Source organism: Triturus cristatus, chromosome 8 (assembly GCF_964204655.1).
Source record: "Triturus cristatus chromosome 8, aTriCri1.1, whole genome shotgun sequence".
In the NCBI taxonomy this organism is placed as follows: Eukaryota; Metazoa; Chordata; class Amphibia; order Caudata; family Salamandridae; genus Triturus; species Triturus cristatus.
The window spans coordinates 1,411,938,677-1,411,962,765 of NC_140591.1; the positions used below are offsets into that span (position 1 = coordinate 1,411,938,677).

The 24,089-nt window shown below is 44.6% G+C and overlaps 1 protein-coding gene across 3 annotated transcripts in view; it reads left to right on the forward strand.

The window, feature by feature from the left end:
• The window catches only part of GRM5 (glutamate metabotropic receptor 5), a 967,034-nt gene that overhangs the window by 806,284 nt on the left and 136,661 nt on the right, over positions 1-24,089 (forward strand). For all 3 annotated transcript variants that reach the window (XM_085623142.1, XM_085623143.1, XM_085623144.1), the window contains exon 7: positions 9,938-10,064. In XM_085623142.1, coding sequence (XP_085479268.1) covers positions 9,938-10,064 — 127 coding nt within the window. The remainder of the gene's footprint in view (positions 1-9,937; positions 10,065-24,089) is intronic.

Consider the following 24,089-nt stretch of genomic DNA (forward strand, 5'->3'; position numbering starts at 1 on the left):
CTCCTCTCCCCGCCTAGCAATTGGATTGAGGTTTAGACCTACTGACGAAAGACATACATTGTGGTGTTCTGTTTCAGATAGCCAAACTTATGTGGCTGGTCCACTGACATAGAGTACCTATGCATTTGGCACTTTAGAGTTAATGTATTATCTTCTCTCGTCTATTCCATATTTGGGGTGGAATATTTTTCCCCTTATCCCTTCCATACTTCCTGTTTGATTCATGTTACTTCACACTTTTTCACCTACCGCTATGACAGCTCATCCTCTGCAGATCATCTCTCTCAGTGTACGCGGCCTGCCAAGCTGTATTAAGAGGAAGAAATATTTTCCTATTTGGTCTCTAGGCAGGCTGACATTGCACTCAATAAGGAAACACAATTGACCAACATTAAAATCTATGAAACTTAAATGAGGTTGGGTAGGCCAGGCATTTTACAGCTACAGACTCCCACTGCAGCTGCAGGGGGAGTTACTTGAGTACACAGGTTCTAGGAAATGTGGAGTAGCCATACTGAGAGAAAGGCACTTCAGTGTAGGGTACTACAATCATGGGCAGATGATGAAGGATGGTTTTTGAGGTCAAGTTCTAGATAGGCAGTAAGGTACTGTGAGTGGGTTCGGTTTCCACAGCCACAGGAAATAAACAGCTCTTTCTTCGCCATCTCAATAGGGTACTAACAGAGCGGAGGATCACACAGATGATCTTGGGCAGGACTGGGATATGGCCCCAGATGTGAATTTGGACAGGACTGGCCTATTGGACACTACCCCAAGGCAGAGAAAGTGCTATCTTTCATGATTTACGGGACGATCATGGCCTGAAAGGCATATGCCACCAGATACACCCTGTAGTTAAGGATTTAACTTATCACACAAAGGTACACAACACACAGTCCAGAATAGACTACATACTTTTGTCACACGCTCTTATAGCACACATGCTGAATAGTGCAATCATAGAGACAGCACTCTCGTGATAGCATTAGATTGGCCTAGGACATGCAGCAACCTCACAGAAAACCATGGCGTCTCAACATTTCCCGCTTCAAGCTGCCAATAGAACAGGCACAATTGAAAACGAATCTGACCACCTACCTGGACAACAGTAAGGGCTTACTCAAATCTCCCCAAATCCTATAGGCCACCATTAAAGCCACTCTTAAGGGCAAAAATGATGGACTTTGCTTTGGCCAAGTGGCGCAGGGCAGAACAACAGTTGAGCTTGGAGAGAGACAGCATGTCCATGATGCAGGCCGATCTGCAACCTAGAGAAGGCCAAATGGAACTGAATACACTACTCACCAATAAAGCTGAATATATGCTGCTCTGACTCAAAGCCTGTCTGTACAAACAGGGTGACATGCAGGTTGCCTACTAGCCACTCAGTAGCAAGAAAGAGTGGCTGTGATGGGCATACCACCCATCAAGGGTCTAGGAGGGCGAATATTTACAGACCCGTGGGAGATTGTCGCTACCTTTACTGACATCTACATTGGGCTCTACAACTCAGAAATAGGAAATGATAAAACCAGTTAGAACTGATTATTTGAAGGACTGGCACCCCCATTCCTTAATGACAAGGGCCAAACACTCTTAGCGGGTCAGAAATAATTAAGGGGACATTGCCCAGGTGATCTTCAATCTTCCAAACAACAAAGCACCAGGTGAAGGTGGATTCCCCAGTTAATTCTACAGATGGGTTACATTGGAAGCAGTGGACTCACTTCATGAAGCCTACAAGAAAGCAGAGGAACTTAGTAGTTGTCATCCTTTTCCAATAGAGTGCTCATTACGGTCCTCTCCAAACCTCAGAAAAACCTGCACCTTACTGATTGCAGACGTGAAGATCCTGGCTGTGATTCCAGCCACCTGGCCAAACAAGTGATCCCTGTCCGTTCCATAGCTCTCATGTAGGTTGTGTGCCAAGAAGAACATCATGCAATCACCTGTGTACCCTGGCCCATATACTGTGGCTGTCTAAGGGCTCTCAGAAGGTCATAGTGGCTCATTTTTTGGATGCCAAGAAGGCCTTTGAACGTATCGAATGGAACTATATTTTTTGGATGCTCCAGAGATAAGGGCTATGCAATGATTTCATCTCTAAGGTTCAGTGGCTTTATGAGGCACCCATGGCACAGGTAATCTGCAGAAGGTTCCTTTTGGAATCCATACAGATATGGGGTGGAACACATCAGGGATGTCCTCTCTCATCCTTACTGTTTCTTCTCGCTCTGGGCTCCTTAGTGGCCACCATATGACTGGACACGCAGATCACAGGCATCCCTACACCAGCTGGCCCTTCCAAAATCCTTCTGTACGCGAACAACATCTTACCCTTGCCAACCTGCCCACATCCTTGCCTACATTAATGTCTACTATCATGGCATTTTTGGAAATTTCTGGATGCCGGGTCAACTGGAACAAGAGTGAAGACATACCATTCTATCAGGTAACTACGAAAGCGATCATACTGAATGATAGATTCCAATAGGAATTGGACCACCTGAAATATTTGGATGTGTAGACAAACAGGGGTCTGGAGTGAATAATCATGGACAATCTTGACCTTCTGATAGCCAAAACCAAGGCAGATTATGTTACGTAGACCCACCTGAATATATTGATGTGGGGGAGAATACAAGTGGCATGTAGTTCTATCACGAATCACATATGTCTTGGCTCCAACTCATGGTCAAGCCCTCTGTGTTGCAAGAGATTGAGAAGGGTATCAAAACCTTTACAGAAAGGACTAAAATATCTCCACTGAAAGTATGCAAACTGATTGCTCACAGACAATATGGAGGCATGAGCCTCTCATATTTGGAACATTAATACCCTCCATTCCACTCATTCCAGCTAGTATATCTTTGGCCACAAATGAATGACGCACCTCTATGGGTTCACAGGCCTGAACGTTGGCCAGGCATTCACCTGCTGTATGGCCGCATCTCGCCACCCTTGCAAACTACTGGCCCTATCATCTAGACCATGTCCAGGGTATGTATCTACACTCATAAGTTACTCAAGAGTGATGCCAAGCTGCATATATGAGCACTTGTATGGCATAGCACAATCATCTGTATCAGGCTGGCCTACCTTTTGGGGACTTTGGAAGCAAGTGGGCATACTTACTCAGGACCACTTATTAGCTGATAAGAAACTTAAATTCTTCACAGCCCTGCAAGAAGAATTTCATTTACCCCAGTCTCAGGAATGGAAATATTTACAACTGAAACACTCCCTCTTCAGCCCCTTCAATTTCACTCCATGAGACACAGCAGATTCCTCTATACTATAATATTTTCAACACTGGGGGTTGTTCATGGGGGCAGTCTCAGGGTTCCAATACCTCATAGTGCATCACCTTTATGCACAACCTTTTCTAATGCAGTTGCATGCCACCAGGAAAACACTACTTCAAATGGACTACACAGAGGACAACTGGTTTGTCATAGTTGAGAACTTAGACAAGGGAGTCAGGAAGTATACTCAAGAAGACTAGGATGAAGTTTAGCCTCTTCAAGATGCTCCTGGACTGCTATTGATCCCTCCCCCCAGAAACACAGGGCAGCTGGGCTATTAAACCACACAACATGCTGGAGATTTGCTCATGAGTGGTGCTACATACCATATGTACTCTATCATTGTTTTCGAATTGACTGTGTACTCATTCTCCATATAGAGTTCTCGTGTTGATTCTTTGCAAATGCCTGTTCCCATGACAAGTAAGTTGGTCCTGTTTTTATGATATGGACGCTCTACTGCCCTTGACAAATCATATTAGATGCTTACTGGCCACAACCGTCACCATAGCGAAAAGATGCATCCTGCGGCATTGCAGGTGCCACACAGACCGACCTATAACGAGAAGCTGGCCGAAATATACAACACGGCCACATATGAGTGACTCATCTACAAGGTGCAAGGTAATGTGGAGATTTTTAAACTTATTTGTAAACCCTTTCTTGATGGTTTTACTCCACACATATAAGCATGTAGGTGGATCCTGTATGGACCCCGCTTCGCCACCCGTGCATCTAATAGATGCTCCTGCATATGGAGATGGCCGCTAGGCTCCTGATAGCCTCACCCAATGTGAGTACCATTCTCAAAGTATCATAATTTTTCCTATAGCAGATGACGGAATTCTCCTCATTGTCCTACTGCCGGTCTTTTCATTTTACAGTCCACAAATCCCTACCTCCTACTTTGGCTTACCTTTCTCTAACATCTCCTGGAATCCTCATTTGTACCAAATATTAAGGGGGTCCTACTCATGCCGTGGTATCCCAGATTCAACACTTAAACCCATCTGCTCTGCAAACGGACCGGTGAAACTGGGCAGTATCTATGCTAGATGGTGCTGCTAGTTTTGACTATATTTCCTTCCAGAGATGAAACATTAATTTACTCCCTCATCCCCTAGGCCTAGACTGATCATACTGGTTCAAAATCTATAGCAGTGGCCACAGGCCTTCCTTTGGCTTTGCTGTTATTGTTCTCATTAATATGATCGTAATGTAATACGGTTCAAATATTCTAGTAGCGATGCCTTTTTGGCCTTCAGCAGGTAACTTTCCCATTATCCTATTACAATGTATAATTGGGAAAATATGTACTTGTACTCCATGCATTGGACCTGATGCTACATGTCATATGTTCTGTTTTGCCTTCCTCAATGTAAGTAGGGGTGGGCGGAATTTGCGAAAGTGACTTTCGCTTATTATCGCAAAAATGTTAAAAATCTCCGCAAACACGTGGAAATATCGCGAAGATGCGGAAGTTTTTTTCCCGCCCGTTCGCGGTATTTTCTGCGTGGTCGCGGCTCGCCAACTTACCCATGCGATTGCTTGCGGGCGCGGCCATCTTGTTTTCACTCTTCTCGCGGTGCATGATCGCGAGAAGAAAGACGTGATAGCGCGACCAATGACATAACTGCGGGCGCGAACTGTCGCGAGACAGCGCAAATGGCTACCAACAATCCAACATCTCGTGGAGAACGCGACCGGATCGGGAAAACTTGTCGGCGAACGCGGGGATTCAGTTAAGGCGATCGCGCGCGCGCGAGAATGTATCATTTTACAGCGCGAGCAAGAAACAAATTATCGCTAAGCTGCGGAATGCGGAAATTTTGACATTTTTGCGCTCTCCGCGGAACGCGAAAATGTCAAATTATCGCAATTTCCGCGAGCGGAACGGAAATTTAGCCCAGGCCTAAATGTAAGGAGCCATCTTGAATGCAAAAGTATATCTCAATTAAAAATAAAGTTGAACACTCTGTTGCTAGAAAAACCATTTCTTCACAATAAGCTTCAAAATTAACAGCCTAAAACACATAATCCAGAAACAAGACCCAATCTTTCACATTGGCGCACGCAATTTTGTATTGTGAAAGCATAATTAGGCAACACATTAAAGTGTTACTTAACCTCCAACAATCAATCATGCCTAACAGACAGAGATCAGCAGAAAAGCAAACTTTAGTAAGATAATTCAAGAACGACCTGAAAAACATATTGAGCAGTCAAGGATAGTATCTGAAGCAGCCCAACTAGTAAAAACTGACCTAAATTGTCTTAGACTAGATGATATGATAAACCCCAAATAATGATCTCATAACTTACAAAAGAAACCGAAAACAAAAGAGAGGATCCCCTAAAGCCCAGAATCTTTCCAAGGAATTGGCCTTTTCAGCATCTCTGAATAAGCATGATGACGTCTAAGAACTTGAAAACAGGAGAAGCACTACCATAGCCGCAAGTCAAAAGAACACCACCACTCAAATCAAAATCAAAACTTTCTTTATTCGGCCTTCCGAAGAAAGGCCATAAAAGATACAGATAAAAATACATGATAAAACATCACATGAAAGTTCCATCGTTTTAAAATTCAACAGAGACAAGAATGGTCACAGTAGTTTCATTCGCGAGTTTAAAGTGACAGTGCATGTAAAGTGCCTGGGCAAAGAGCATCAATTTGGTTTTAGCAGTCAGTTTAACGATAAAAATCAGACTTGTAATAAATATGGACTAAAAAAACAATCAAATCCCATCATCAACACCACCACTCCACAAAAACATCAAACAAACATGGACAGGGCAGCATTACAGAAGCAGAAAAAAGTGCAACGTGCCATGGCATATACAAGAACATAGTTCAGGACTGTTCAGTTTTCTTAATACAAGCATTGGAACTGTAGTAAATAGAACAGTCAGAGAATAAAAAGAGTAGATGCACCACAGACAGAAAAACATACTTATCAATCTGCAGTCCCAAGTAACCGAAAATGAACCTGCAGTGCTCGCACTCTCAGTGACGTCATCCATGGACATTGATCATGCAAGAGCTCCTACGCCTTGAAGCTTGATATTGAAATGGAAATAGGTACCGCTAAGACAGGGTATTGATCATAGAACCCGCCTACTACTGAAAGGGCACACAAACCAAGTGAGCTTGCCCAATTCATCAGAGTCATCCCCAGAAAATGTCTGGAAGAAAAACACATGTAAACAAAGCACAGGCAGTTGTAGGTTCACTCTTTCAGAAGAAGGAAATAGAAAGTATGTGGAAAGGCGTAAGACCATCATCAACATGTCTTCGAAACATTATCACAGCCAAACCTCTGGAGATGATTTAGCATCTCATGAGAGAAAAAATGTAGCCTGGAGAATGTGAAATATAACTAAGCCATCGAAACGGTGTACTAAGTCACTTTGGAAACTCGGGTACTCCCGTAGGGAGACTAAGACATAGCACAGCAGAGTTAAACCAGAAACAGTGCTACACAAGCTGCCCCCTGGAGGCTTCCTGCCACTGTACCCCATCTATAATGTGGCAAGAAAGCAATGCTTTCAGGGAGATGACACAGAGGAAAGCCAATAAACACCACTTCGTTCTCTGGCCATTTGAAATCCATGAGGCCAAGGCTAGGTTGTCTCACACCCATGACAATTGATGTCGATTTTTAGATGTTCTATTGCAGACAGAGGATTCTATTCATAAAGTAGTGAATCTGGCAGATTTACTCCTACATGCACGTGCAGATTTACTACTTTTTAGAATTCATAAATTCCTATTAGAATCATCCTAGTTTTGTTCCTTTCCTGCACACAGAGTTCTTCGTGGCAATGAACTCCGATCAGGGGAATGGATTCCTTTGTGCAAATGCATTTTGAGTTTTTTTCTTTGTCTGTATGTTACCTGACACAGAACTGAAAACAGCAATAAATTCACATCACATTGCATATGCAAATTACAGCCCTAATCTGATTTATGACTCTTGCCGTAAAAGCAAGCCTCACTTTTTGATTCTCATTGCGAACTTGTAATATAAATTGAATTTAGTCATGAATAATATTTACATGCATGCAATTATACCCTTCTTGAATTACATATAAAAAAAAGCCTGGAGTTCATAATTCCACCGATTACACATGTATCTGAAATGCATATTTATCCAGGTCTGTAGGTTATAGGGGGTTGATAATTTCCTGATTAATGTGAATAAGTCTATTTTGGTTATTTTTCAAACGTCACCATTGAGAACTAGTCAGTGACTTTCTACGGGTTTTGCAATTGCCTATGCTTAATATATTTCCCCCATAAAATATGTAAATGAAACACACAAGGAAAGGTTTGATTATTTTCTGGAGCCATATTAGATTTTCCATAAAGTTCTTTAGCCCTGTGTTGTAGAATGTTTATCTGTTGTTGAGGATGAAGGATGCAGGGAGGTTTCTTGGTACTTCCTGCTCAGGTGGACCAATGGTTGCCCCTTTTTGCCTAACCAGATCTCCAGGCGAATCCTCTAGATATAGAAAGATCAACCCAGGCAGTAACCCAGGGAAACCACAGAATACCCGGAAAGAGAAGAAGGCCCTTAGAGTAAATGCAGAGACAAATACTGCGGTGAAGAACACAGGGACTCTAAGACCAGAGTCAACGAAGCAGAACTCTGTTAGGGTTCTAGTAATAAAGGAGGCTGAGTATATATCAGTTATTCAGCAACTCATTCAGCCAAATGTGTGCACTAGTGTACTGTGGGTTGTAACCGTGACCAGGTTTTTAGATGTTCTATTTTTCGGTCCACTATGATTTTGCAGAAACTCATTTCTGGCTACGATTTAGTTGTGCAGAAATTCATGTTTGGCTAACATTTGGTTTTGCAGAAACTTTGGTCCGGAACCTTGAATGTCTGCATAGTCATTTCCCATTCTGGGGGAAAACTCATGATTGAATGGTGCAGGCGTACAATTACTGGCTAGATGTGTGGATTCGAGGCCTGGTATTTTTTGCAACCCTGCAACATGGAACTCATAAATTGGACCACATTCACAAACGCTATTTGGACTATGGGAAAATGTCACATTTTGTCACAGACACAGATTCACAAGGAAATTGCGGGCAAGAGCAATTTATTTTGTGCACATATCTTGACTTTTTGCTGACTTTAAGCTCAGGTGGCATGCCAGTGTGCATCCGATGCATCTGACAGGTGCACCCTTAATGCACAGTAAAATTCAGTGGAATGTGTGTCTTCCACACTCCACTGTTCCGCTGAGGCATTCCTGGCCTAGGTCATCGCAACAATTAAACAAACAGGGGTAACCCTATAACCCAAGGAACCTGGGCTTTATCAACAAAAAATGAACAATGGTTCCGGAAGGGGGAAGTAATTATTTATACTAGAAAGAAATCAAATTTCACAAAACACAGCATTAGTAGATCAAAAGAAAAAATCAATCAATGTTACGCAATGAATAACATTTGCAAAAAACCAAATAATTTATTTATGGAGATTCATTTTGGTGTCAACTCAGTTATCAATTCATTAGAATATGAACGAAACATAGAGAAGGCTGTATATACAAGAATTGGCAAAGAAGCGACGCAGTGACAAAGTGAATAAGGTGACTAAGTGTAAATGTGAAGTTGCAAGTATTTACAATATATATACACGTGATAATTAATAAAATACACAAACAATTTTTGCAGAGATTCGCAAAGAAACGTCCTCCGTTTAATTATAGAGAAAGGAGAAACCTTGTAAGCCACATGTCCTAATTGTTTTATAATACAAGGAGTTCCAATTGATACAGGACTGTAGAACCGTCAACGTTTCGACCCTATAGTAACCAGTCGTTGTGCAAAGTCGTATCGGGTCTTCTTCAGGACATAGGTAGTGTATAACAGCCTACACAAAATAAATATATATAGATCAGTATCTAAGCTGTGTTCAAAACTTTTTATTGTCAAGGAAATAATTTCCCATCAACTCACCTAAAATTCAGGAGATGAGACTGATTTTTCAATTACAATTGTGGCCATTCGATTTCAATCAGAAGGCACTGTCTGGAGACATGTATACACAGTGGAAGATGCAGTGGAGGCAGGGCGAGAAATGCCCCCTGACTGCCTTTCAGATACGAGCCCATCAAGGTCCTTACTGGCCAGTGATGCTTCCTAGTGTGATGTTGGTATGGTGGCAGGAGAGTGTTGACAACAAGTCCTCTTCACCGGCACAGGAGGTAGGAGGGGGGAGGATGTGAGCCACATTTGTTGAGAGCAGCCTAAGTTTGGTTATGCATGGGGCGTAATGTGAGCTCAGTGCCTGCCTGACTACCCCATCGACGGCAAGATCTGTTTGCGAATCAGGAGGGCTGCCACAAAAACACAGCTGCACACACTCAAGAGTCATTTTGTCTCCCTCAAATGTGCAACCTGATTTTATTGAATTTGACTCCGTTTGTTTACCAGATGTGATCCAATTGTTTATACATGATAAGCCTTGTTTAGTAGCCTTTCACCCAAGAAAAACCGTATCTGACCTTTGTCAAACAATTGTTAAACTACTTTTGCTCTGTTTATGCTGCTTCGTAGTAGGAAAAGTGTGCGAACTGATTTCCAATCAAAGCTCGTTCTTTTACATTTCCAGGTGATTCGCAAAGGCGAAGTCAGTTGCTGTTGGACATGCACGCCGTGCAAGGAAAATGAAATTGTATTTGATGAGTACACATGCCAGGCATGCAACCTCGGATCCTGGCCAAGACACGACCTCACAGGTAAATGTGTTTCCACACTATAACTACAAGCAGATTGAGATCTGTACATACCTCTGTGACAGATGCAGAAAAGATGTTTTTATTGCTGTTTATTGAACAGCCACCAAGAAATCAATTAAAGTATATTTTCACCAGCAGCAGTGTGTGGGGTTTCTGCAAGAGACTTTTCAATATCTATTGATCTTTCCCTTCGACGTCTTAAATATGCGACTGTAATATGAGCTCAAAAGCAGGATAGAAATAATGTCCCCAGGTTCCTGCCTGGAAACAGGCCTTTGAAAAGGGCTGTGGTTCAGGGTGTTGATTAACGAGTTCGATCCATTTCTAGAAAGGCAAGTAAGGATCTGAAATCTGCTCTGTTAGAGACAATGCAATAGACACTTCAATATTTGGAAATATCCGGGCCTCATCAACATTTAATTCTGTTGTAAACAATATGTGGACCTGGCACAAATGAACAGGAGATTGTGTAGAATGCTGCCAAGATCTACCCAGTTTTCAGCATATATCAACAGAAGATTGGGGCACACACTTTAAAGCACCGCCTTCATTAATTGTTTATTAAAGAAATGTTATCATCTTCAAGTCAACTTTAGTCGTTTTTATGTTTCTTATCTTTTTGTTTTTAAAATTCATGTATCACATATTGAGCTAACAGGTATTTCACAGGTTCATCTCCTATGATCATGCCATCAATTTGTTACATGTATAAAAATCTCAAAATAATTCTGTTTGTGAACATTCTTACATATTCTAAACCAATAGATGATGTAGTGTCTGTATTCATCTGCTTATAACCTTCATAAAGTTCACGACAGATACATGGTATTCCCTTCACATTTCAGCAATTGTAAACATTGTATTATCTGATTTCTGGGCATATTGTTGATGTTATTAAATCTAGAAACCTTCAGATTTAATCTGTGTAAATACATACATGGTTTTGAAAGTATTTTGAGGTCCTATATATCTGGCCCACAGATTACAATTTGAGTTATGAAGACAGGGATGTTCTTCATGCTAGGAAAGTGTATTTACAATGGATGTGAGAGCCATGTCATTGTACCAGACCCCCAGCACTACCCAGTAATCAGTTTCAATCGGATAACGGCACTAGACCCTTACTCCCTCATTATGAGGAGCCCTGGAACCCCAAGTGGGGACATTAATGGGACTTGCCAGTATCAGTAGAATGACATTTCTTTTTTTTGTGTTAAAAAAACTCTTTTTATCTATAGGAACTGCATACCTCTTGTTGACTATTTGCTTGGGGCACATAAGTAGGACCTTTTTTAGACCCTAGTCCCCGCTCTTTGTGTTTAATTCAGCATTCTACAGAGGTCACAAAGAATCTTTACCAACTTTACTGAAACAGTTTACCTTTTCAGGAAAGAGAGAACCACCTCCAACTAGAGTGCATGACCGTCTGGAATAAGTATAATTAATCTCCTGCTCCACTGGCAGCCAATGCCGATGGCTTAATGCGGGAATCCAATAGAGTGGATCATCATTTATTGCTTGAGTGTCTTGAGAAGGTGACAAGACTATTTGTCATAATCAATCAAGGTTGTTTTATACATGAGAGAAACGTAGCCCTGGCCAATTTTTTATTCAAATCAGTAGTTCCAAAGATGTGGGACTTTATGTTCATCCTCTGTATAAAGCCTCTTGCTGGTATCATCAGGAGGCATTATTCAGATTTCCAAATCTAAGTCAATTAACCACCTATCAGTGGATATTCATTTGGAAGCAGAGGATTCTATCCAGGATTATTGATAAGAATGATTCCTATACGATGATCTTGAGCTTGCTGAAGAGCGAAACAGTGAACATAGCCTTTCGAAATTATGCACATCAGATTAGCTCTTTTAATTGGCTTGGTCTTCCTTGGAATCACCGTCAGGTAAAATCCTCTGCTGTTTTAAAAATATGATTTAATACTTCTAAATAGCTCTCTAAAGAGGTTATGGCATTTAACTGTCACCAGAGCATCCAGGAAAGGACCATAATGATTTGGACCACCACATGCTTGTGTGCTGCCATCTCCACTTTACACAAATACGGCTGGCGTTTACTGATTACCCAAGTCACTCAGGAAAAGTGGAAAGCCCCAACACACCTCTCTAATGGCTGTTACCTGCTCCAGGTTGTCCATTGGACAGGACATCCTTGAGCAGGGAATTGTGGGGCTTTAAATGCGCTCTTCCATGATCATCAGTGAGCACCGTATATCAGCAGAGGATGTTGATGGGGTGTCAATGCAATTTGTGGAGGGGACAATTCAGTGTATGAGCAGGGTAGGGTGATCCAGATGTGAGATGCTGGGTCAGAGCATGCCCTTCAATGTATAATGGTAGTCAGAGTACATTGGTACACCAGTGAGCCTGGGAAACTTTGCACTTGAGGGTTTAATATATGGCTGGTGAATGACTGGCAAGCCTTTAGCGTGAGTGACCTCTCACAGCAGTGAAATGGTTCTCCACCACAACAAAACACTGCTGATACTGCCACCTTCCTTTTTAAGAAAAGGACTTTGAGAGCTTTGCACTTTTTTGAAGCTCCAGATATTTAAAAAAAAAAAAGGCCATGTATGTCCATAAACACTTCGTTCACACTTGGTTACCACATCAAGTCACCCGCTACCCAAATGTTACAGCGGCAAGATGTCTCAAGTCATCTATCTAACATATATGGGAGCACAACTGTACTTTAGTTATTATGGTTGAAGGTGGTGCCCACATGTTTTTTTTAAAACAATCTTTTTTTATGCTTTTTCTGCGATGACAAAGACCATGTACAATACGGTCACAGCAGAATGCGGCATCAAGCAAATAACATATTGAGTTCACAGGTGATACTGAAGACAACTGTGAAAAGCTGGAGGAATAGGGAGAAGAAATAGCTTACATTGCATTGTAGTGCCATGCAGTACGCCAGAGTGAAAGGATTGGATTGAATGGTGCTGGTGTAATTCAACCGCACGCGCGCTGTAGCAGAACACCTACTCTGCTCCTACGGTATTTTAGTTTGAATCTCACTGTGTTGCTCGATTTTAAAACGCCGCAATCCTTAGGGAACTTTTAAAAAAGTAATTTCTTTCTACTCACACGCTCTCCTGCACTTCTCTGACACCCGGCACCCCGCAATCTCCCCGGTCCACCACGGGAATCTTCCCGATTGATGTGGAGGGAGGCGCGGCATATTAGACCACTTCCGGGCTAGAGGGGAGGAGGGTGCAGCCGCATTGGCTGCTCACATCTCTAACTGCTGCATAAAAACCTAATGCCACACGCTTCGTGCAGTGGATTCGCGCTGTAGCAGAACAGCTGCTCTGCTCCTACGGTATTTTAGTTCGAATCTCACTGTGTTGCTTGATTTTAAAACGCCGCAATCCTTAGGGAACTTTAAAAAAAGTAATTTCCTTCTACTCACACGCTCTCCTGCACTTCTCTGACACCCGGCACCCCGCAATCTCCCCGGTCCACCACAGGAATCTTCCCGATTGATGTGGAGGGAGGCGCGGCACATTAGACCACTTCCGGGCTAGAGGGGAGGAGGGCGCAGCATCATTGGCTGCTCACATCTCTAACTGCTGCATAAAAACCTAATGCCACACGCTTCACGCAGCAGACGCGCGCAGAGGGCGCGCCGGCAGTGAGGCAAGCGACCACAACCCCTGCTAATTTTTCCACTCATATCAGGAGCTATAGTCCCAATTCTCTTCTCAAACTAAGAGGAAAAACTCCTGCTTTATGCCACTTTTTTTGGAACCTAGAAGACCAACATACCACATGCTCACACTGCGGATTTCCGCTCCATTCTGCCCCACTAGCCAAAAAGACTCAGCGAAGCATGTACCTCTTGAATTGTAGGTCACTCCCTAAACACACTATGGAAATCTCCATGCTTTTAGACAACTAATGCTTAAACCGACCCACACCAAAGGTCACTTACTTGACCCCGTCTTTAGTAACTGCGCAGATCTCATAGTGGGAACTCCCTCCCCCCTCCCGTGGACGGACCACTTCCTGATCCCCCTTTCCTGGGTCACCCCAGACCCCTTCTCTCCTACCAATACGGTTACTCGTATGGGACAAAACTTGTCAAAATTCCCCCTACTCGACTGGCTGGCGGCTCTTGAAACCTCCAGACCACCTAACAACCCTGATCCCACTCTAGCCAATGAGGATTACAACAGATGGATTTCCAACTCACTAGACTCCGTACTCCCTATGAAACGCACCGAACCTAAGCGCAGCACCGGGACTGCTCCCTGGTTTTCCTCTGGATTACGGGAAAGGAAACGTCACTGTAAAAAATTAGAGAGGAAATGGCGACTGGATTATTCCCCTTCCAGTAAAACTGCATATAGAGAAGTGATAAAAATCTACAAAAACGAAATTAAAATCACACAATCGACCTTTTTCGAAGAAAGAATTAACGCAGCTGCCTCCAGGCCTAAGGAAATATATCGCATTGTGAAAACCCTCCTCAAGCTCCCAGAAAAACCTCCAAACCCCACCAATGCACAAACCCGCTGTAACAACCTGGCAGAGTTCTCTTCCAAAAAATACAAACCATTTATACCTCCTTTTCCCCCACTCAGATTCGCACTCTGCCCACCAAATCACCTGAATCAGGGCCCCAGCCCCTAGATACACTCCATTCCCTCCCCCTTCCTAATCCCACCATGCTAGAATCCATTATGCATCAAGTGAAATCCGGCTCCCCCAATGACCCGGCACCCCCACGCACACTGCTGCCAGTCACCGGCAAAATCCTACCCACCATACTCGACGTGTTTAATACCTCCCTATCTGCTGCCACCATCCCGGTTCCCTGGAAGCGGGCCATGGTTAAAGCCCTCCTCAAAAAACCCAACCTAGACCAAGATAGCCCCAGTAATTATCGACCAATCTCCCTGTTACCTTGGCTGAGCAAGATTCTTGAGAAACATGCCAATTCAGTATTGGCGGAGTTCTTAGAGACCAACCACCTGCTCGACCCCTCCCAGACGGGATTCCGCCCCATGCATGGGACTGAAACCGCCCTGGTCGCAGTGACGGAGGAGGCAAGAAAGATCCTGGATCAAGGAGGCTCTGCAGCAATCATCCTCCTTGACCTAAGTGCCGCCTTTGATACTGTAAGCCACAACATTCTATTACATCGACTTACCAGCTTAGGAGTCTAAGGAAAAGCGATTGCCTGGTTTGAATCCTTCCTTTCAGACCGCTCCTTCCAGGTTTTCGGGGGCGAAATCACCTCCCCAGCAAGCCTCTTGGCTGCGGTGTGCCGCAGGGCTCTTCTCTGAGCCCTACGGTATTCAATATATATATGAGCCCCCTAGCTGAGATTGTCCGACCCTTCGGGATAAAAATCATCACCTATGCCGACGACACTCAGCTAGTGGTGGCTCTCAATCAACCATACACCGCGCATAACAGCCTGAGGGACTGCTTAGAAGAAGTGACCAAATGGATGACATTGTCATGTCTCAAGTTGAACGGAGACAAAACTGAGCTGATGCTCTTAGGTAACTCCCCCAAGCTCACCATTGACTCATTGTGGCCTACCTATCTTGGCCCTGCTCCCATGCCAAAGGACACAGTCAAGAGCCTGGGCATCTGGTTGGACAAGTCCCTTAACTTTAATTGTCAAGCAGCTAAACTTTCAGCCACCTGCTTCGGTCTACTCAGGCTTCTACAGAAAATTCTCCCCTTACTGCCTCTCCAAGCGAGACAGATCATGGTCCAGGGTGTCATTCTGTCTCGCTTGGATTTTTGGAATGCCCTCTACTTAGGGGCCCCTCAAACCACCTTGCGCAAGCTCCAGATCATCCAAAACTGTGCAGCCCGAACACTCCTCCAGATCCCCGTCGACTCCCAGTTAAACCAGGACTAAAGAGCCTTCATTGGCTCCCAGTCAGGGAAATAATTGAATTTAAGGCCCTGTGTATCGCCCACCGAGCCTATTGAAAAACAGGTGCTGCCATCAATCAATCACTGATCACCCCCTACCACCCGAACAGACAGCTCAGATCAGCAGCTTCTCTCCTCGCAACAGTGTCCAGGATTAAGAGAGCCAGATGTGGGGGCCGTTCGTTCTCTTATAATTCGGCCAAACTTTGGAACTCCCTTCCTCTCCATCTGCGATCAGAGCCCAACTTACTCTCCTTCCGCAAACATTTAAAAACCCTGCTTTTTAACGAGCCTGAATAGTCTCCAATTGTTCAACGGCACGCGTTGTCCATAGCACTAGGATGCCTGAGGGTAGCTATCGCGCTTAACAAGTGTTTTTTTCATTTCATTTCATTTCATGACTGGGTAGGAACCAGGGGAAAGTAGGGAAAATATAGGGAAGGTAGAGCATTATGGAGGATGGGTATGGGCACGCAGACAGTGGGTAGGTGTAGGGTCTAATGGATGTTGGTGAGAGGCCAGGAGGTGTGGTGCTAAAAGATATTTTGGTAGAATAAATGAAAACGAATTACTAAAGAGATTGGTTGCTTGCAAGCGAAAACAGTGGTAGAATCTAGGCCTGGGCGGTAAATTCTGTTCTTCTCGCGGATTTGCGGAATTTGGGTAATTTCGCGTTCCGTGGAGAGCGCGGTATTGCCCAAAATTCTGCGTTCCGCGGCTTTGCGGAATTTTTTGCATGTTCGCGTTATCAGAATGCGTGTTCGCGAGATATTTCCCCCCGAGCACGCAAACAGCGTTCGCAAACAGGAAAAAAGCATCACGAACAAGCAATTCCGCATGTTCGTGGAATTTCTGCGTGCTCGCGGAGATTTTTTACTGTTTCGCAGAGCTTTGCATAGCGCGACTACACAAATTCCGCCCACCCCTAGTAGACTGCCAACTTCCACAACATTACATTGCGCAGCTTAGGGATGCCTAAAAAGGCATCTAGCCTCCACCCTGTGCAGAGCAGATCCTTCAGCCTTGGCCCATTTCAAGAGGACACAAGTCCAGGCTGTAATCAAGAGTGGAAGTTGAGAATTCTAATGAGTGTTGATCCAGCTGTTAGGCAGTAGGAAACCAAGTTGGCCAAACTCAAAGTTATGAAAGAGGCATTGGTGCTCTGGTGGAGATCACTGGTAACCCTTAAAATAGACTTGGAGATCATCTGCGTAAAAGGAAACCACTTGGACCCTATCTAAAAGAGAGATTTTCCAGTTTGTCCAAGTCTGACGCAGTTTAATTGCCAATGGCTCCATGGCCAGGGTAAATAAAAGTGGGGACAAGGGACAGTCCTGCTACATACATCAGCCCACTGCAAAGGGGGGTAAATAAACTTTTTGATTTACACTCAGAAGTTTGCTCTGAATAGAGTAGCCGTAGAGCCGTCCAATGCGTAGGCCAAAACCAAAGTGGCAGAAAACATCAAAAAGAGAATCCCATCAAAGAATGTTGATTGGATGGGGCCGCTAGCCCTGGTGTGGTTAACCAGGGTGTATTGTAGTTTTAAGGGCCCCAGGGTTGGTGTACAAAAAGAGTGTAGTTGTAAATGTCTTTCTTCCAAGGGATAGTGAGGGTGGCCCAGATAAGAGAGTGACTTAGAAACCTGTGATGAGTACAGATTTGTTTATCTGCTGTTTGTGGAGTTACAACTGGGACATTGATGTGTCGTCATCATGGGATTTAGGTGATGTACAGGGGCAGGTCTTGGAGGCAGGCCTCTGCTGCCAATGCCACCTGTTGAGAATCCTGAGCCTGTGTCGGTGACAGGGTCTGTGTTGACATTGGGGACCTGTTTTGGAGAGCATATTTGAGTCCCATCTCTTGAAGATTATGCTTGACCCCTGTTAAGGTGACGTGCTGATGTTGGACTGCCAACAAATAATCAGGAAACAAATTAATTTGGTGGTTTTCTTTTTGGAGGTGCCCAAACCACAGGCCTCCCTTAGCACTTCATCCCTCTCTCAATAATGCAACAAGTGGGTTAGTTAAATGCACTGTTGGGCCCCGGGTGATCAATCAATCAATCAGGGTTTTGTAAAGCACGCTACTCAACGCAAGGGTCTCAAGCCGCTGGGGATGGATGTGAGCAGCTCTGTTGAGGTCATTCAAAAAGCCAGGTTTTGAGGTCGTTCCTGATTTGGTGCAGTGTCAGGCTCCGCCGGAGGTGAAGGGGGAGTTCATTCCAAGTCTTGGCAGCAAGGTAGGTGAAGGACCTTCCACCTGCTCTGGTCCTGTAGACACGTGTTACAGTGGTGAGGGAGAGTGTGGCTGAGTGGAGGTGTCTCTTGGGGGCATGGAAGGAGATGCGGTCATTGAGGTATTGGCGCCAGTGTTGTGGAGGGCCTTAATGGCGTGTGTGAGAAGCTTGAAAGTTATTCTTCTCTCGACTGGGAGCCAGTGGAGGTTGCGGAGGTGTTGGGTGATGTGGTTGTGCCATAGGATATCAAGGATTAGTGTGGCTGAAATGTTCTGGATGATCTGGAGTTTGCAGAGGAGTTCTTTGTTGATTCTGGCGTAGAGGGCATTCCCATAGTACAGTCTGCTTGTGATGAGTGCCTGAGTGACGGTTTTCCCGGAGTCGGGGGGGATCCACATGAATGTCTTGCGTAGTGTGCGGATGGTGTTGAAGCATGTGAAGGAGAAGGCATTGATCAGGTGATTCATGGTGAGTGATGAGTCAAGTATGATGCCGAGGTTAAGTACATGGTCCGTTGGGATGGGTGGGTTTCCGAAGGCGGGGGAGCAACCAGGTGTCGTCCTATGCGGAGAGGTGGAGCTGAGGATGAGGACTTCTGTTTTCTCTGAGTTGAGTTTCAGGCAGCTGTTCCTCATCCAGGTTGCGGTGGCTTTCATCCGTTTTTGGAAATTGTGCCTGGTGATGTCAGGTTCCTTGGTGAGGGAGAGGATGAGCTGGGTGTCATCGGCGTAGGGGATGATCTTGAGTCCATGGTTTCTGATGATGGTTGCAAGGGGGGCCATGTAGACATTGAAGAGGGTGGGGCTGAGGGAGGATCCTTGGGGTACTCTACATCTGATATCTGTTGGTTCTGAGTGGAAGGGCGGGAGTCTTATTCTCTGTGTTCTGGCTGAGAGGAATGATCGTAACCAGTCTAACGCCTTTCTTTGGATGCCGGTGTTGTGGAGTGTGTGGTGGGAGATGATGTCGAAGGCTGCTGATAGGTCCAGGAGGATGAGGGCTGCTGTTTGGCCTTGGTCGAGGAGGGTGCGGATGTCGTCAGTGGCAGCAAGGAGGGTGGTCTTGGTGCTGAGGTTGCAGCTGTGGCCGCTGCAGGTAAGAGCGGTGGGGCCGGCTGGGGGGGAATTTCTAGAGTCGGCATGAGGGAAAAATATTTATTTATTTAATTTCCCCTTGTGGAAATCTCTCGAAATCCACCCCGAGCCGGACCCACCGCTATTACCTGCAGTGGCCGCGGACGCTGCAGGTAAGAGCCGTGGGACGGTGCGGCTGTGTGGTTGCTGCGGAATCCGGGTTCAGAGGTGTCTAGGATGTTGGTTTCGATGAAGTGTGCTAGCTGGTTGTTGGCAGCCTTTTCGATGACTTTGGCTGCAAATGGAGGCAGTGAGATGGGCCTGAAGTTCTTGAGGTCTGTAGGATCTGCGGAGGGCTTCTTTAGGAGGGAGCTGACTTTGGCACACTTCCAGTTGTTTGGAGAATGTGGCTGTTGATGATTCAATGTAGTTCTGGTGCGATGGCAGTGGCGGCCCTGTGGAAGATGTGCGGCGGGCGGCGGTCAGAAGGTGCTACGGAGTGGATGCTCTTCATGGTCTTGAGGGTGTCTTCATTCATGAGTGGGGTCCAGGTGAGGAGGGTCTGTTGGGTTGCATCGCTGGGGCGGTGCAGAGGTCTTGGTTGTCGAAGTGGTTGTAGAGTCTCTTGATCTTGAGGTGAAAGAAGGAGCTGAGTCTGTTGCAGAGGTCTTGGGAGGGAGGGACGTCAGTTGTTTCAATATCGGGTTTGGCAAATTGGGTGATGGGTGTTGGCCCAGGACCCAGTCCACCATCTCTACGGATTAAAAAGGGGTCAAGATCTGGGCCTGCGTGAAAGTCCTGATCTGTTGTTTGATGAGCTCCATATGGTTTTCCCTTTAGTCTACTCTGGAAGGCCACCAACGCATGGATTGTTTCGCCTTGAGCTGCCTTGAGCGTCTTCGATCCCGTCCTCTAGACTATGTGCATGGGTCATGAGTTCCTGAAGCTGGAGACGATTATCCTGAATAACCATAGATAGTTAAACCACTGTGCCCTCCCTCTGGGCAACACAATCCTCTAGTTTCTTATTACCCACTCAGAGAAAGCTGAGATCGATTATGTTGGCATCAACCTTAGCCTCAATGGTGGCTCAGGAAGAATTAATGGCCTCTAGAAGCACGTCAAATTGATCTTGACATGATGACTCATCAGCTCTGCCAAGTATCAACTACGGAGCATCTTATGCTGGGGGTTCAAGCATGTCAACTTGGTTCTTCCCATTATGATAAGGGCGTTGCTTCTAAGTAATGGTGGGTCCGACTGGTGACAATGGAACAACAGATGCCCCCAAATAGGACAGTCCAGTCTTTGTGGAGCAACTGGAACACTCCAGAGGGGAATGTGGTTCCACTTGCCAACGACTAGGACTACCAGGAAAGCAGTGATCCTATGGCCAACAGCAGGAGCAGCCTACCTTCATGTCCCAGAGCTGTGTCCCAAGTGGCAGGACAGGAAGAATCACCACCCAATTGGACCAACCCCAGACCTCGACAACGCATTGGAGAATCTACGGAGAGGCAGTTGGCGTAGAACTCAGTGGTACCAGGATGATGGGTGAGGGCAGCAGTGTGTGTTATGGTACCTGATGAACTGGCCAGGTGGTGAGCAGAGGGGGCGGGCTGGGCCAAGCGGTCAAGGCTTAGTATTGCAGGCACCCCCAGATGGGCCACACTAGATCTTTCGATTGACCGCTTAAAATGCCATCCCTTGAGCAGGCAAGAGTATCTCGGCTGGTAACTCCCTCAAGCTGAGTGGCTGGAGCAATCACCCTCAGCTGTCTCTTTACCCCATAGGTCTCCCCCGCTCTGTGAGTTTAAAACATGAGGCAGGTCAGAAGGCACACACTGGGACCAAGGGCAAACAGCTTCATTAGAAGGGGGCTGTGCAGCAAGCTAAGGCCCACCGCTTACCCAGCCGGGACAGCAGCACTAGCTCCTCGCATGGCACAGCTTCAGAGCAGGAAGAGGACTACTCAGGACCCAGTGCCTCCAGTGAGCCTGGATAACCCAGGCTGTGTATGTCACAGGGAACTCTGGGAGACCCTGCTCAGACTACCAGGGAGGATGTTCAGCAACTCAGCCATATTTAGAGATGCCTCAGAGTAAATTGTAATATTATGTGAATCCCACTCTTATAGGCTCAAGGCTTTGAATCTTAGAAATAGAAAAACTCCATGGATGTTTTCAAGATAAAGCACTCATTTAGAGTTTGCTAAATGAACCGCCGATTGCCAGTGACTTTCACTAAATGGGAGAGCCAGTGATTGAGAACTGTAAGATCTTTTGGACAGCTTTCCTCTGAGGGAAACTGATGAAGAACAGCAAAGTTAATCTCTAAAGACGAGGTCATTAGTGTATGCCTGTACACGAACTAAGACACAAATGTGAGTAAATAACCAGTGTCCAGAAATATGATTTTGTGATAAAGGGTGTGTGTATACCACTAATAAGCCTTTCTAATTACAAAGGAAAGCAAGTATTGGTGCAGGCAGTAGTTACTGTGATTACATTTGGTATCTATTAAGAAGCTACATTCCAAAGAGAGATGGGGATTCTTAGGTTATCATTCAATGAAATTAGCTTCTTTGGCACAAAGCCTTTATTCAATTTGCCGCAAAAGAAAATAGCAGATGCTTCCGTCAAATGATAAAATAGCATTTGCTCTCTGGACAACTTTGATTCTTATAAGGAGATGCAGGTGGTAACACCTTCAAGAGCTACCATGACATGATGTCAATCTTATGTGAGTGATAATTTGCATTGGACAACGTAGGAGTGAAAAGCCATCAGCAGTATGCTCTCTTAGGTGCTGAACAGTTCTCTCCATAGCAGCCAATCATTATGCTTCCTCAATATGCTCTGAAAGATGTTCCTTAGTCATAATGACTGTTAATATATGGTATGCAATGAAGAAAACAATACAGCCACTATAGACAGCAGCTTTTCACAGGCTGAAATGTCGATTGACACCGAATGCAGTCACAATAGGCCACACAAGTAGAGGGGACCAATGGGGTTTCTCAGAGCCAAGCTTGGGTCACACGATTGTAAATAACTTTCATGTGGATTTTTTTCATGAAGGCTCCGCTCTCATGATGTAAAAAGGTTTGTCTGAGGTCCACGGGTCTTCTTAGCATGAAACATAAATGGTGATTCCTCAGTAGTCAATCTTCTAGTCTACGAACAGTACTTAAGGCCAGGATTAAAAGGATCTTTCACATTATTGGAACACAATTACTAGAGATAAAGAATTACCATGTCAACTTCTGGGTTGCTTATATTGTAATCATCAATGACGGCCCACCAGATTCAGTTCCAATTTAGAGGTCTTTTCTTGAGTGATCAATCCAAAGCATGTAAGCAAAGATTGTCTTCTTAGTGATAACAACCTTTCATAGAGTCACAGTTAGAGGACTGCACCCTTTATTCTCTGGTGTGGCAGGTGTGTTATTTCTTCTGAATATCAACTTAGCAACTAAAATAAACCCAACATGCTCTTTAAAGAAAGACATTACTAAAATGCAGCAAATATTTTAGGTGGGAACAGTTAGTGATTAGATTCTATTGGTGTCATGATTGTTCATCTCCAAAGAGACTCCTCATAGATAAACAGGGTCCCACTGGTATTTTATCCAAATGGCAACTCTGGTCATCCTGTTCACATAACACATACCACTTGATATATGATATGTGATATGTGGAAAGTCCAGAATTCATAGCTGATTTTATGCTTTATGTTGTGTTATAGATGATTTCTACATGTGATAACAAAAGTGGAAATCAGATCTAGTGAGAAAGTTGTTGTGCTCAAACCGTCTAATCAAACAAAGGCACACATCTTACCCAATACTGACCATAAAACTCTACCTAGGCTTTCATGTTAATTTGCAAATGTCTACTTCCTAAGGGCCTGATTGCAAGTTTGGCAGACAGGTTACTCCATCACAAACGTGACGGATATCCCATTCACCGTATTACGAGTTCCATTATATTCCACTGGATATAAGGGAACTTGTAATATGGTGGATAGGATATCCGTCACGATTGTAACGAGGTAAACCATCCGTCAAACTCGTAATCAGTCTCCTAATCTCCGAGGTTCCAAGCATTTCTTGGTGGGAAGGGAATATCAACAAATGGCCATCTGTTTGGCCACCATGTGCATAAGCACTGTGGAACTAATGGCTAAACTCAACGGAATTAGCATTTAACATTGAACTGTTACATACATCAACCTAGGTGGCAATGCTTTTGTCTAAGGCCCATAAGTGTTTATCTTTAGGTTTCTCATCTACTAATGATCATGCTCGTTTGTGATATGCCTGGAAGGATAGTCTTTAATGCTTTAAAAAGTCGTAAATGTGTCTTCTCTGATCAGACAGGGCACCTATGAGGAGTCCCTTACTTAATTTGAGGTAAATGGGTGTGTGGCGCTGAACATATTTGTTTATCACAAGGGGACACATCATTAGTGGAATCAAAGTAGATCACATTGTGTGGTTATGGAGAATTATAAGTGTTAAAACATATATTGTGGAGGACTCCTTGTTTGTATTTTTCACAACTCAAATGTAAAGGTATAACTTCTGTGTTGCCAAATGATATATATATATGTTGGGACATCACTCGGTGTTTTGGATCTTCTACTTACTAAAGGGGAATCCATAATGGACTTCACTTACCGGCATGCAGCAGTCCAGATCGGCAACGCAGGATGGAATACAACTGGGAGGCGGAGGGGAGGTTGTGACGAGGCTCCTAAGGGAGGGGCTTCAGCAGGATTCAAAACAGCCCCC